A 13050-nucleotide genomic window follows, 5' to 3' on the forward strand; every position below is an offset into this window, starting at 1 on the left:
GATCTAAGTAATGCATTTTTTTCAGTCCCCTTACACCCAGATAGTCAATATTGGTTTGCATTTACTTTTGAAGGAAAGAAGTACACTTATACAAGACTACCTCAGGGCTATGCAGAAAGTCCTACCATTTTTTCTGATGCTATTTCAAACTGTTTAGCGGGATTTGAGCCACCTATGAAAAGTCAAATCATAACTTATGTAGATGACATTCTCATAGCATCAACCTCACAGGAGTTTTGTAAAAAAGACACCATAGCTTTATTGACTTATTTGGCAGAGACTGGAAACAAAGTAAACAAAGATAAATTACAGCTATGGACCCCACAAGTTAAATATTTAGGCCATACTTTAACATCTCAGGGTAGAAAATTAAATGAAGACAGAAAAGTGGCGATTTTATCAGCACCACAACCCTTAACAAAGAAACAAATGATGTCATTTTTAGGGTTATGTAATTACTGTCGCATGTGGATTCCAAACTATGCTGAAATAGCAGCCCCACTACAAGAATTGATTTATGAAGCACCTATGGCAGCTTATGATAAAATTAAATGGACAGAACAAGGTGTAAAAGCATTTTGTGAATTAAAACAAGCATTAGCCAGAACAACAGTGTTAGCTCTTCCAGATTACAGTAAACCTTTCAGTCAAACTGTAGACTGTAGAGATGGATTTATGACATCTGTTTTGTTACAAAAATATGGAGATAAACAGAGACCTGTGGCATTTTATTCTTCAAAATTAGATCCTGTAGCAAGAGCAACACCTCCTTGTGTTCAAGCAGTGATAGCAGCAGCAATGGCAGTGGAAAGCTCAGCTGAAGTAGTGCTTTTCCACAAGCTTACTCTGTATGTGCCGCATGCAGTTTCAGTTTTACTATTACAAACTAAAATGACATTTTTATCACCAGCAAGACACTTATCATGTTTAGCTACATTAGTTTCACAGCCTCACCTGACTGTTGAAAGGTGTACTACATTGAATCCAGCTACGCTGATGCCTACACCAGAAGATGGAGAACCTTACAATTGCTTACAAGAAACAACTTTAGTTTACAAGCCGAGACCAGACTTATCAGATGTACCACTAACTGAGGGGGAAATAGTTTTTGTTGATGGGTCAGCAAAGAAAGATGAAACAGGCAGAAACAAAGTGGGTTTTGCTGTTGTAACTCAAGATAAGGTTTTGAAGGCAGGACCCCTGCCCGGAAATTACTCAGCACAATCAGCAGAGTTGACAGCCTTAACTGAAGCATGCAAACTGTTTAAAGATAAGCCAGTTACGATCTATACTGATAGCCAATATGCGTTTGCTACAGTGCATTTGTTTTGTCAACAGTGGAAGAACAGAGGGTTTAAAACGTCAACAGGAAAACCAGTAACGCATGTAGACTTACTGAAAGAATTATTGACTGCTGTAATGTTACCATCTAAAGTGGCAATATGTAAATGCGAGGGACACACACGAAAAACAGATGATATTTCTAAAGGAAATGCCTTTGCAGATGCAACAGCAAAGCAAGCTGCAACAAAAGATGTAGAAATATGCACAAATGAGGATGTGACTGCAGATGCAACCGCTGATGTTTTAAAGGAAATGCAACACAGCGCACCGAAACAAGAAAAAGATTTATGGTTGAAAAAGGGAGCAAAGTTGGAACAAGGTCTTTATGTCAGCACAGAAGGTAAACCTATTTTACCAAAATCCATGTACAAATGGGCAGCAATTTTGAGTCATGGGCCTTGCCATGTCTCAACAGGGGGGATGATGAACTTATTAGAGAAATATTATACAACTTATGGATTTATTCTCTATTCAAAAATTTTTTGTAAACAATGTGTAACATGTATGCGTCATAATCCCCAAGGCAATGTTAGACCTAAGAGAGGAAATTTTCCTGAACCACCTTTTCCTTTCCATACAATCCATATGGATTTTATTGAATTGAATAAAAGCAAGGGATTGAAATATTGTTTAGTGATTATTGATGCATTTTCCAAATGGGTTGAAATTTTTCCATGTGCAACACAAGATGCTATTACAGTAGCTAAAGCTATTTGTAAAAGAATAATCCCAACTTTTGGCATACCACAAGTGATAAGAAGTGATAATGGTACACATTTTGTAAATCAAGTGATAGACAAAATGGCTCAACATCTTTGTATTAATCTAAACAGACATTGTAGTTATCACCCACAGAGTGCAGGATTAGTTGAGAGAACTAATGGCACTATCAAATCAAAGTTAAAGAAATGCATGGAAGAGACAAACAGACAGTGGCCTGACTGCATAGACTTAGTTCAACTAAGCATGCGTATCACACGCACAGCAGGTCAACCTTTAACGCCTTTTGAAATGTTATATGGACGTTCTTATAGGTTACCAGACCTTGATCCTACACAGCAACATTCTCCAGATGATGATGCAAATTTAGTGGATTATTTGAGAAAAATGTTTACCACTAAAGATGTGCAAAGGACAAATCAAGTGCCAGATTCCTTTTTATCTCCACAGGACACTTCACCAGTGCAGGTTGGTGACTGGGTGTTTGTGAAGGCCATAAAAAGGAAGTGTTGGTCCAGCCCACGGTGGGAAGGGCCATTCCAAGTCCTGCTGACTACACCAACAGCTGTCAAGATTGCTGAAAGGACGTCTTGGATCCACCTGTCACACTGCAAAAAAAAGCATCTGGGTGAGGCTAATTCCAACTGCTAGGTGGGGAAGTCTGACTACAAAGGGAGGCAGCTGTATAGAAGCTGCTTGTCTCAACGTCAGCGAAGCAGGGGAATCCACCTAGTCTTAGGGAAGAAAGCACACCAGAACTCTTTTGCACTACACGGATCCTACACTGTTAGAGGACTTGAGGAGGTGATGTGCTAGTAACCTCTCCCTCCCGAAGATAGGTACATATCCACCATGGCGTGTCCAACTGGGCTAAGAGACAGTTTATTTTGTTTACTGTTCCTGCCATTCCTGACAGGAGCAACCACATGGATTTGGTTCTTTTGGAATCATTATCCACCTGCAAGAAGAACCACCAACGAGGAAAGACTAAATGTTTCTCGACGATGGCTGAGTATTGATGAACATGATGTTTTGAATAGTCCAAAAATGAACATAACTAACCTGTATATGACAAATTCTTGGTATAGGTATGTTATGTTACTGGCTAAAGAAAGGAATAGATCTGATTGCTATGTTTGTTCTGTAATTCCAGCTTCATCCCTACATCCTAATTTGCAGGCAAAGCAATTTTCTGAGTGGAAAAGCGACTGTGTTATTGAATATAGTACCAGAGGGTATATTAGTACTGGAGCCGTCACCACTTCAAATGGTACTCTTGTAAGACCGAGTTGCAAGAGTTTGTATCAGTTTAAAAAACTGAAATTGACAAAATCATTAGCTCCATATGCTAGTGTGGAACCAGGAACTGTGTTTCCACATTGCGTAACTAACAATGGCACAGAGTTTTTAGGAACTTTGCCGACAAAGATGTGTCATGAACTTCTTGTTCCCTTCACAGTCCAGATAATCAATGACAGAGTTTCCCATGGTTATGCAGTTCCCTGCCCAGAGGAAGTTGTGTTGAATCTAATCCAGATTTAATGCCAGGTAACAATGGTACTTATGTGGTTGATCAAATGTTTTGGTTATGTGGGCAGGCCCTCTACCTCAGTCTGCCTAGAGACTGGAGTGGGATTTGTGCTCCCGTAAAGGTCACAGATCACACTTTCATAGTTTCTGCAGTCCATGAGCCTCACCTCCGCCACAGACGTAACCTTATTGATGTCAAGCCACATGATTCCATTTGGGGATCAGATGTACCTGAAGACCATAAACTCTGGAATACGGGGCAAAAGGTAACTATGGCATTGTTTCCCTGGGTAGGAACTGCTAAAAACGCTCTCAGAATTGAGACCATTGATTATCGATTAGGTTTATTTTTGAACGCTACAATTAAAGCATTTAAAGGCTATAGTGAAGAAATGTCAAGCATGAGACTTATGGTTCTACAGAACAGATTGGTTTTGGACTTATTGGTTGCTCAGGAGGGAGGTGTTTGTAAAATGTTAAATGATACCTGTTGTACATTTATTCCTGACAACACCGATGAAGGTCACAGCGTCACTGAAGCATTGCATCAACTTGAAAAGGTTCAGCAGGCAATGCAGGATGACAGGAAACCCCAATCTTGGGATTTCTTCTCCTGGTTTGCTTTTGGTTCCTGGTGGCAACTTTTGTTAAAAATAGTGACACCTATTCTTATGGTACTGATCATATGTTGTGTGTTCACTATGTGCATTTTTCCTTGTATTCAATCTATGATTTCCAGAGCAGTGAATGGTGGAGTACAGAGTGTTCTTCTGAGTCAAGAATACAACTTGTTATTAAAGGGAGAACAAGATGACTGTAATGATTTTGAAATTGAAATGACTTGAGAAAAAACAAAAAAAAAAACAAAAAAAAAAAACTTCTCATCTGAGTGTAAATTGAAAGTGTTATGAAAATGAAGATGTCACAGAAAACTGAAAAGAGATGTGATATTGGATGTGAGATTTTGACATTTATCAATGATAAACAGGAGGGAGTATGTGAAGGAATTTGTTTTATTATTATCATTGTTTAAATGTATTTCTTTAAATGTTAACTTAGATTGACCTTTTTACCTCTTCTGAAAACAGTTGTGTGTTTGTTCATCTGCTTCTCATCCCAGCAAGGAAGAGAGGGGGGTTTACGACACACTGTCCTGAGCTGATAAGGGATACTGTTTGAAGTTAGAATCCACCAAATGGGTCATTATACAACACCCCCTAATGAACTTTTTCTCTTTGTCCTGAAACTGTTACCTCCTTCTTGTGTTCCTAATAAAAGGTGCACAGGGAGAGGCAGACCTTTGAGAAGAGCAGCGTGTTGGTTGTCTTCTGTCACACTGGCTTCTTTCCCTCGTGCATGAGAAACTTGATTCTTGCTGTGGTCTATTATTTCTAATTGGGTTTTTCTTTAATGTTTAGATGCATTTATCTGACAACCAACCTCATCCGTCTCAAGTGAGAGCATCTTTAGTGAGATCTCTGCAATTTCTGAGCCCAAGACAGCCACTTAGTTGGAGGACACACAGAATCTGGTCCTGCTTAACTGGGACTACTGAATATTTGTCACATATTTCTCCAGTTTTATTCACCTTTGTTTTATTTACTTTGTAAAACTTCAAAGAGCTTTTTATTTATTTACATCTTCATTGTGCAATATGGGGGCACGTTTGAATGGTTTTGTTTGCCTCTGTTTGAGCCTCTAAACGTGATTGGCAGGGACTTGGGTTCAAAGTTCTTTGAAAATTGAACAAAAACCCCTCACTTATGCCTGTGACAGAGCCAAAGTGCCATATCTCATCGGTCTCCTTGACGGAAAGGCGTTGGAGTGGGTGGAGTCATCGGTTGATCATAATGGCTTTAGTAAACTCTCCTACACCGGTTTTGTGGAAGAACTGAGACAAGTATTTGACCCCCCGGTGAGAGGAAGTGACCCCGTCAGGCAAATCATGACCATCAGACAAGGAGCCAGGAGTGTAGCTGAGCACTCTGTGGACTTCCAGACTGTGGCTGCAGAAATAGGTTGGAATAGAGAGACGCAACAGGCGATGTTCATCAACAGCCTTAATGGGCAGTTAAAGGATGAGCTGGCAATTACAGATCCACCCACAACTCTGAATGAGTTAATCTCCCTGGCCATAAGGATGGACAACCGGCTGCGAGACCGAGCAAGAGAACGAGGACCCAGTCCCCAGCCTCAGTCCTCTTCAAATCCTCCTTTTCATCTCCGCTTTACTCAAAATAGCCCTCCATCTGAGGAGCCCATAGAACTGGGCCGAGCTTGCTTCTTCGCCGTGAAACATCAGCGACAGATCTCCACTGGTGCGTGTCTCTACTGTGGGACCTCTGGACATGTCTTTGCCTCCTGTCCTATCTGGCCAAAAGAAGGAGGTCATCAGTAGTGGTGGGAGTATTGACAGCCACAACCCCCACTGCGTTACCTTTTTTTTTTTTTTTTTTTTTTTTTACAGTTTACATGTTTTGCAGACCGCATGTTTTTTACACTTTTGCAGCTGTATTTATTTATTTAATATTTATTTTTTTATTTAATAAGAATCTCATTTTTGATAATAATTTTCATAATAATTTTAGTAATATTTTAAATTATTTAATATAAATGTCATTTGTGATGTCCTTTATTGATGTTATATTATATAGATTATTTCTGAATGTCGTGTTCCTGCCACAGAAATGAAATTTCCCCATTGTGGGATTAATAAAGTCATCTATCTATCTATATAATATCCCCCACCCTAGAACCATTCTCTCAGCTATGTTGTGTTGGCCGGTCCTATTTTCCAGTTCAAGCATTGGTGGACTCAGGAGCTGAGGCAGATTTCCTCAACCATACATTGGCTTCCCAGGTTGGTCTTTCACTAGATTTTATCTTCTCCCATTTTAGCACGGGCTTTGGATGGACGGGTTCTGTATCGGATTACTGAACGGTCTGCCCCAGTCTAGCTCTCCATCTCTGGTAACCACCATGAACAACACCAGTTTCTAATTGTCACCTCTCCTGATTCTCCAGTCATCCTTGGGCATCCGTGGTTGTCTCTGCACAACCCCCACATTGACTGGACATCAGGGAGCATTTTGAAATGGGGTCGTTCCTGCCATACCTCCTCCCTCCGCTCTGCTGTTCCCTCAGGACTTCCAGCTTCTCCCCCTCCTACTCCTCCTTACCTGTCAGCTATTCCAGAGGTTTACCATGACCTTAGTGAGGTTTTCAGAAAGGACTTGGCTCTCTTACGTCTGCCGCATTGCCCATAATATTGTGCAATCAATCTCCTACCTGGTGCTTCCTTGCCGTCTCTTTAACGTGTAGAGACCTGAGACTGAAGCCATGGAGGCCTACCTAACAGAGTCTTTAGCCGTTGGGATTATTAGACCTTCTTCCTCCCCAGTGGAGGGCTGGTTTCTTCTTCTTTCCCAAAAAGGATGGTTTCCTTCATCCCCTCTGTGGACTACCGAGGACTGAATAACATCACAGTCAAGAACAAATATCCTCTACCCCTTATGGAGTCTACTTTTAACACCCTTAAGGAGGCTATGGTCTTTTCCAAACTGGAAAGAAATGCCTACCATCTTGTAAGAATAAGGGAGGGGGACGAGTGGAAGACAGCCTTCAACACCCTTTTGGGACATTTCGAATATCTGGGCATGCCATTTTGCCTTTGCAATACCCCTGCAGTCTTCCAACACCCCGTTAACAATGTTCCACAGGATTTTCTCAACCGTTTGTATTTGTTTACCTGGATGACATCCTCATCTTTCTCTCCCACGATTACAGAGCATGTACTACACGTCCGACAGGGGCTACAACGACTTGTGGAGAACTGATTGTTTGTCAAGGCAGAGAAATGTGAGTTCCAGAAGGGTTCCATTACCTTCCTTGGTTACATTATTGAGCGCAAAACGATCAAAGCAGACCCAGAGAAAGTTAGTGCGGTGGCGGACTGGTCAGTACCAACCTCTGTGAAGCAGCTCCAGTGTTTCCTTGGGTTTGCAAACTTTTACCGCCGTTTTTTCTGCTATTACAGTCGCACTACTGCTCTCCTGACCTGGCCAACCTCTCCTTCTGTTCCGTTCCAGTGGATGGAAGAAGCGGCCACGGCCTCAACACCCTAAAGGAATGCTTCACCTCAGCCCCGGCCTCAGGCAGGCTGAGAGGGCAAACCAAGATCTGGAGATGGCTCTTTGGTGTGTGGTGGAAGCAAACCCCTCATCATGGAATGAACATCTGGACAGAGTGGACGTGTTCCTCATCACAAGAGACTATTTATTCTAGGATGGACCCTTCAGCAAATGCCAGATTATTGTGCCTCATGAAATTCTGCCAGTCAGTTAGCTTGCCTTTCCTGCCTGTCAGCAAACTCTGCCAGTCAGTGCTCTTCACGTGTTCTCTGTATTCCTGACATCCGGAAGCGCTTCACAGTCCAAGCAGAAGCTTCAGGTGTTGGCATTGGAGCTGTGTTGACTCAGAGTAACCAGGAAGAAGAGTTGTACCTCAGCCTGAAACTGGAGCCCAGAGAAGGGAGGTATTCCACCATAGAAAAGAAAGCCCTAGCCATTAAGTGCGCCCTGGAAAGTCTTCGCTACTATCTTCTGGGGCGTGAGTTTGACCTGGAAACAGACCCCAAAGCCTTGTCCTGGATTGGCACCATGAAATGCCAGGGTGACCGTTGGTACCTCGACCTGTAGCCTTTCTGCTTTAAAATATGGCACGGAGCTGGTAAAACCAATCTGATGGCAGACTACGTGACTTGGTGGGCCACCACGGCGGCGCCAGGAGAGGGGGGAGGTAATGTGGCAGTTTCTCTGTCTGACACTCCACACAGGAACTCAAACATACACACACCCTGACCAAAATTCAATCATTAGGCTAAAGTGGAAGCACCTGGCACAGGGGAGGGGCCATGTCTTACAAAAGAGCATGTGAAATATGGTTCATGGACAAATGGTCTGTGTTTTAGAGCCTCTTTGGAAGTAGCGGCGGGTTACCTGCAGTAAAATTTAAAATCGCAAGCAATTTGAATCCACACAAACCGCTGGAGTGTTATTTAATTGTTTTTGCCTTGGACCTGTCGGTCACACTCTGGACTGGAGCAAGACAAAAAAAACATTAAGAACTTCAGCTTCTCCAGAACTCTGCTGCACGAGTTCTCATCAAGACCTCAAATCACCCTGATTTTAAAATCCCTGCATTGCATGTCCTTGTCCTAGTTGTTTACTAGTTTACACAGTAAACTAATTTATAATGTGCAGTATGAAAGTAGCTTTTAAGAAAAGGTACTACTATGATGGAAGCGTATTGCATTCAATTAAAAAAAATTGTTTTTACGTGTTTTAAAAAAAAGGGTCATCTTTGTTCAAATGAATTCCGTGCTTTTTGTTTGAATATTTCTAAGAACAGTGATGAAAGTCAGGTAAGGAAAAAATCCCTGAACTTTTCTTTGAGCGATATGGCGGGCACAGAGCGAAATTTTGGAAAAATACGTGGTCTTAGATGCATTCTGGTGCATTCTGGCAGCTAGTTATTCACTTCTTTATCAAGAAACTAAGACTAATTGGAGCATCATGATTTGTCATTCAAACCCCTAGTTTGACTCTCCATTAAGGACTTGCTGGTCCCAAAAAAGAATTTGGAAAATTGCTCAAAGTAACACAATCCTACAATCTATGCTTTTCCTTAAAGCTGCAAAACATACAATTGCTAAAATATAGTAACATCAAAGCCCCAAATGGCAAAAAGAACACCAGTAACTATGATATTCTATGAAAATACCTCAGTTATTTATACATTATTTCTGCTTTAGAAATGACTGATGTACAACATCCACTTGCACTGTTTTCTCAAACTATAATTCCATCAAAATATGGGATCTGCTTTAAACTTTAATTCTATAACATAATACATCAATTCTTTAACACCAATACTAAGTAATCTGGGAAATATCAAAACAAACATACAAACTAAGCTAAACATTGTAAACATTATTTTTTAAGGGAGTGCGGGTCCAAACCATCAAATACTTATAATTAACGTCAACTATACTGAACTAAATCATGGTAATTAGGAAATACAAATAAATTAGATAGAGAAATGTATTCAAAATAAAAACTGAAACTCAAAACTAAAATTGAAATTATTTCAAAATGTGGTTTTGAGATTATTTTACACAAAAAAGTATTTGACCTACACTACCTTAAAAATCTTTTTTTTCCAGCCAAGACCACTTCAATATGTTTTTTATCGTCTTCTCACAACTGAGGTCGTGACCACGCTCAATAATGACGATGCCTGCCATTATTTTAACACAAATTTGATCGCAAACTCTTCAGATGTGTTTGTGAAAGTTTAGCGTGGGTCCGCCAGTTTTGGTCTCTAGGGAAGCAAGTCACGCTGACCACGTGGTGCAGACAGAGCCAATCAGACCCGTCGACGCATCTGAAAGCAACTAAAACGTCCCGTCATTGGTCAATTAGGCCGGGAAGACGAGAGATGGCCACGACCATAAAGGAAGCGATCTGCGGAGAAATATAGAAAATAAAGCTAAAATTAGCTGATTTCAGACCATTTTTTAATCCGGAAAGCGATTTGTCCGTAGAGATCAGGTCTTTATTTCCCGGAAAGTACGTTCGGTTTGCTCAAAAACCCGGATTTCCGGGAATTCCCGGAAGACTTTCATCACTGTAAGAAATACAAATGCAAAGAACTACAAACATGCTCGGTTCAAACATCATCTGCTCCTAAATACTTTAAGATGAGCTCCAATTAAAAGTTGAAAAGCCACAAAGTGTCCGTTTGTTGATATGCTGGCACAATATCATCAGCCTGTTTTGTCAATCCTGATGACACTATTGGGAACAAAGCAGCGAAGTCTGTGGGTGACCTGCTGAACGCTCACCTTGTTGGTGTGGTCAAGTTTGTCAACTTTGCTATAATATTTTCAGAAATTGCATCATTTTTTTTCAGTCTATAAGTCAATCACTACTCCACTTGCCCCATGTATCATTGGTGGATGTAGCTGAACAGGAGGGGTCCACTTTTCTATTCCATAGCATGAAAACAATGTTGTAAATCAAATTCAAAGACCAGCTTATTAGATGTATTTTCAGAGAGAAAAAAGATGCAGAAGAATGGAAATGCAGACTCAGAGGGGTGGACAGAACAGCAGAAGCCTTGGCAGTGACACAGGAGGAGACGAAAAGTTTCTGACTCATCTTTAACAGAAAGAGAAGTATCTGCGCCTGTTGGTAAAATAAGTTTTAATTATTTTTTTTGATTAAATTTGCGGGAATTGGTGCGATCGCCATTTCACAAAATCTTGGAGAGATTGAATATTGCTCCACTAGAATAAAATGTAAACAGATATAAGTCAGCAACATGAAATTCAAAAACATTTGTTTTTTTCACAAACTAAATTAAAGCAATTTATTAAATAAATGAGTCTCTTTAATGCCCAATTATTGTTTTAAAATTAATTTTTAGTTGTTTATTTACACGTTGTTGTGTCTTTGTGCATTTTAAAAATAAAGAATAGACTAAATAATTTTTGAATTTTCTCATTCCTCTTTTCACTTACCCACAGGAGCAGAAGACAAGGACATCATGGGAAGACCTTTAGAAGAAGAAATAAACACAAATTATTGAACACAGAATCGAATCTATGGCCCCACCCGGTCCCCACCTGCACCTGAATGGGTGCTGAGTGGTCTCGTGCCCTGCAGACCCCAAACCTCCCCCACTCTGAACCTTCTCTGTCATACCACCACTCAAAAAGGAGGTATGTCAGCTTAACCCTTGTAGGTAGAGTCTGGGTTGTCTGGTGTTCATTCTAGACATGATCTTGTCTTTCAGGTCAGTTGCTGCATCGCTCAGTGTAACGGTAGATGTTCTATCAAGCTGAACTCAGTCTGCGCCAAACCTGGTAAATTCATTTGTCTCCACACTCTGCGCACAACTTTCAGTCATTCTCTATCGTTTAAGGGTTGACATGCTCTTATCTCGTCCTTCCCCCACCCTTTGCCCCCTAGTTCTGGACTACAGTTTAAATGGTAAAAGACTCACCAGGGGTTGGAACATTTCTGCGCACCAGAGGTCCTTGAACAGCATCACCATTGTCTTTGTTGACAGCAATGAAGGCAGTGTGATGAATGCTCACTCCTGATTGGACACTGAGCTCCACCACCTTCCTCTTCATGTCTTCATCTGACTTTCCTCTGTTCTCTCTTTCCTCAGACTCCAGAGAACGAATCAAAATACGAGCAGCTAACCTGTGGACTGTTAACCTACAAACAGAAGAGAAGGAAAAAGGGAGGTGAGGATGAAAAAATGAAACCAATTGTAGTCTTTTGTCCTTGTCTGACTGTATAGTGAGGGATGACTTTTCTGTTTTATAACGGTTTTATGGTGTTTGTCAGAAAATTTTATAATGTTTTTAATGTATTCTTGACACTCAAGAGCTGGGATAACAAACGATATCAATATATATCGCGATAGAAATTTTCTCGATAGAAAAATTTGTAGTGAATCTTATTTTGATAGGGTCCCAAATAAAAACTCGCCTGTCGTGAGCTATTTTTTCCACTTTGGTGAGTAAAAGTTAGAGGGTTAGTTGCCACATGGCGAGTAATGTGGATTTTTTGATGCTGTTTTATGACTGTTAAAAAAAAACCCCAACCAACTCAGTTTTGCTCCTGCAGCCTTTTTTAAACACACACTAGCAACCATGTTTTACCGGTATGTGTTTACATGCCCGTGCCCTAACACCCGTTGCGCCTTTTGTATGAGTCAAATACCAAAAAATTATCCATAACTGAAACTGCGCCCTATAACCCAGTGCGGCCTATGGTCGGTATTTAAAATTCGACAGAAAACAGTAACATGCACTGTAAATTGTGGAGAAGGCAAGTTCCTTCTAAAACTACATATACCACCAACCTGTTTTATCACCTGAAGCGGATCACCAAACATGTTCAATCTCAGACTGAAATAAATGACGATTCTCCAACAAAAACAACAAAGGTAAGACCTGCAAAGCAGCGACATGTTAAACTACCAGAAGAAATTCTGACAATTTGCTTTTAGTTCCAAGCTTGTTAACAGGATGTTGACAAAAATGTTTGTTGTCAATTATATGTTTGGTTGTAAATCTTGAAAACATTAGAATTTATTTGTAGGTGTTCTGCCTTTCAGGCACCTTCTCCAGGTATGTTTTCATGGAGACTTTTATTTTGAAACCGCCGCTCTTATTTTGGCGAAGTCCCATCAATCGGACATGCTGGAAGTTTGCTAGTGGAGGAGAAAATGCAGAGAGCTGATGTCCCGCGTGTCTTGCATTCAAAACCTGGTGAACTTTTGGTTGATCCCCTACAGAAGCTACACCTGTATGTATTTTGTGTGGTTTTAAAGTTACACGTAAATGCTGTGCTGTTGTTAGACGTGTGCAGTTTGACA

At 40.7% G+C, this 13050-nt stretch overlaps 1 protein-coding gene across 1 annotated transcript in view; it reads right to left on the bottom strand.

Moving 5' to 3' along the window:
* The window catches only part of LOC101175181 (von Willebrand factor A domain-containing protein 5A-like), a 34512-nt gene that overhangs the window by 8477 nt on the left and 12985 nt on the right, over window positions 1-13050 (bottom strand). Inside the window, exons 5-6 of the mRNA XM_023961605.2 lie at window positions 11662-11882; window positions 11177-11212 (exon numbers count right to left, since the gene is read on the bottom strand). Of these exons, the coding sequence (XP_023817373.1) occupies window positions 11177-11212; window positions 11662-11882 (257 nt within the window). The remainder of the gene's footprint in view (window positions 1-11176; window positions 11213-11661; window positions 11883-13050) is intronic.

Source organism: Oryzias latipes, chromosome 13 (assembly GCF_053564925.1).
Source record: "Oryzias latipes strain Hd-rR chromosome 13, Olatipes_Hd-rR_3.1".
NCBI lineage: Eukaryota > Metazoa > Chordata > Actinopteri > Beloniformes > Adrianichthyidae > Oryzias > Oryzias latipes.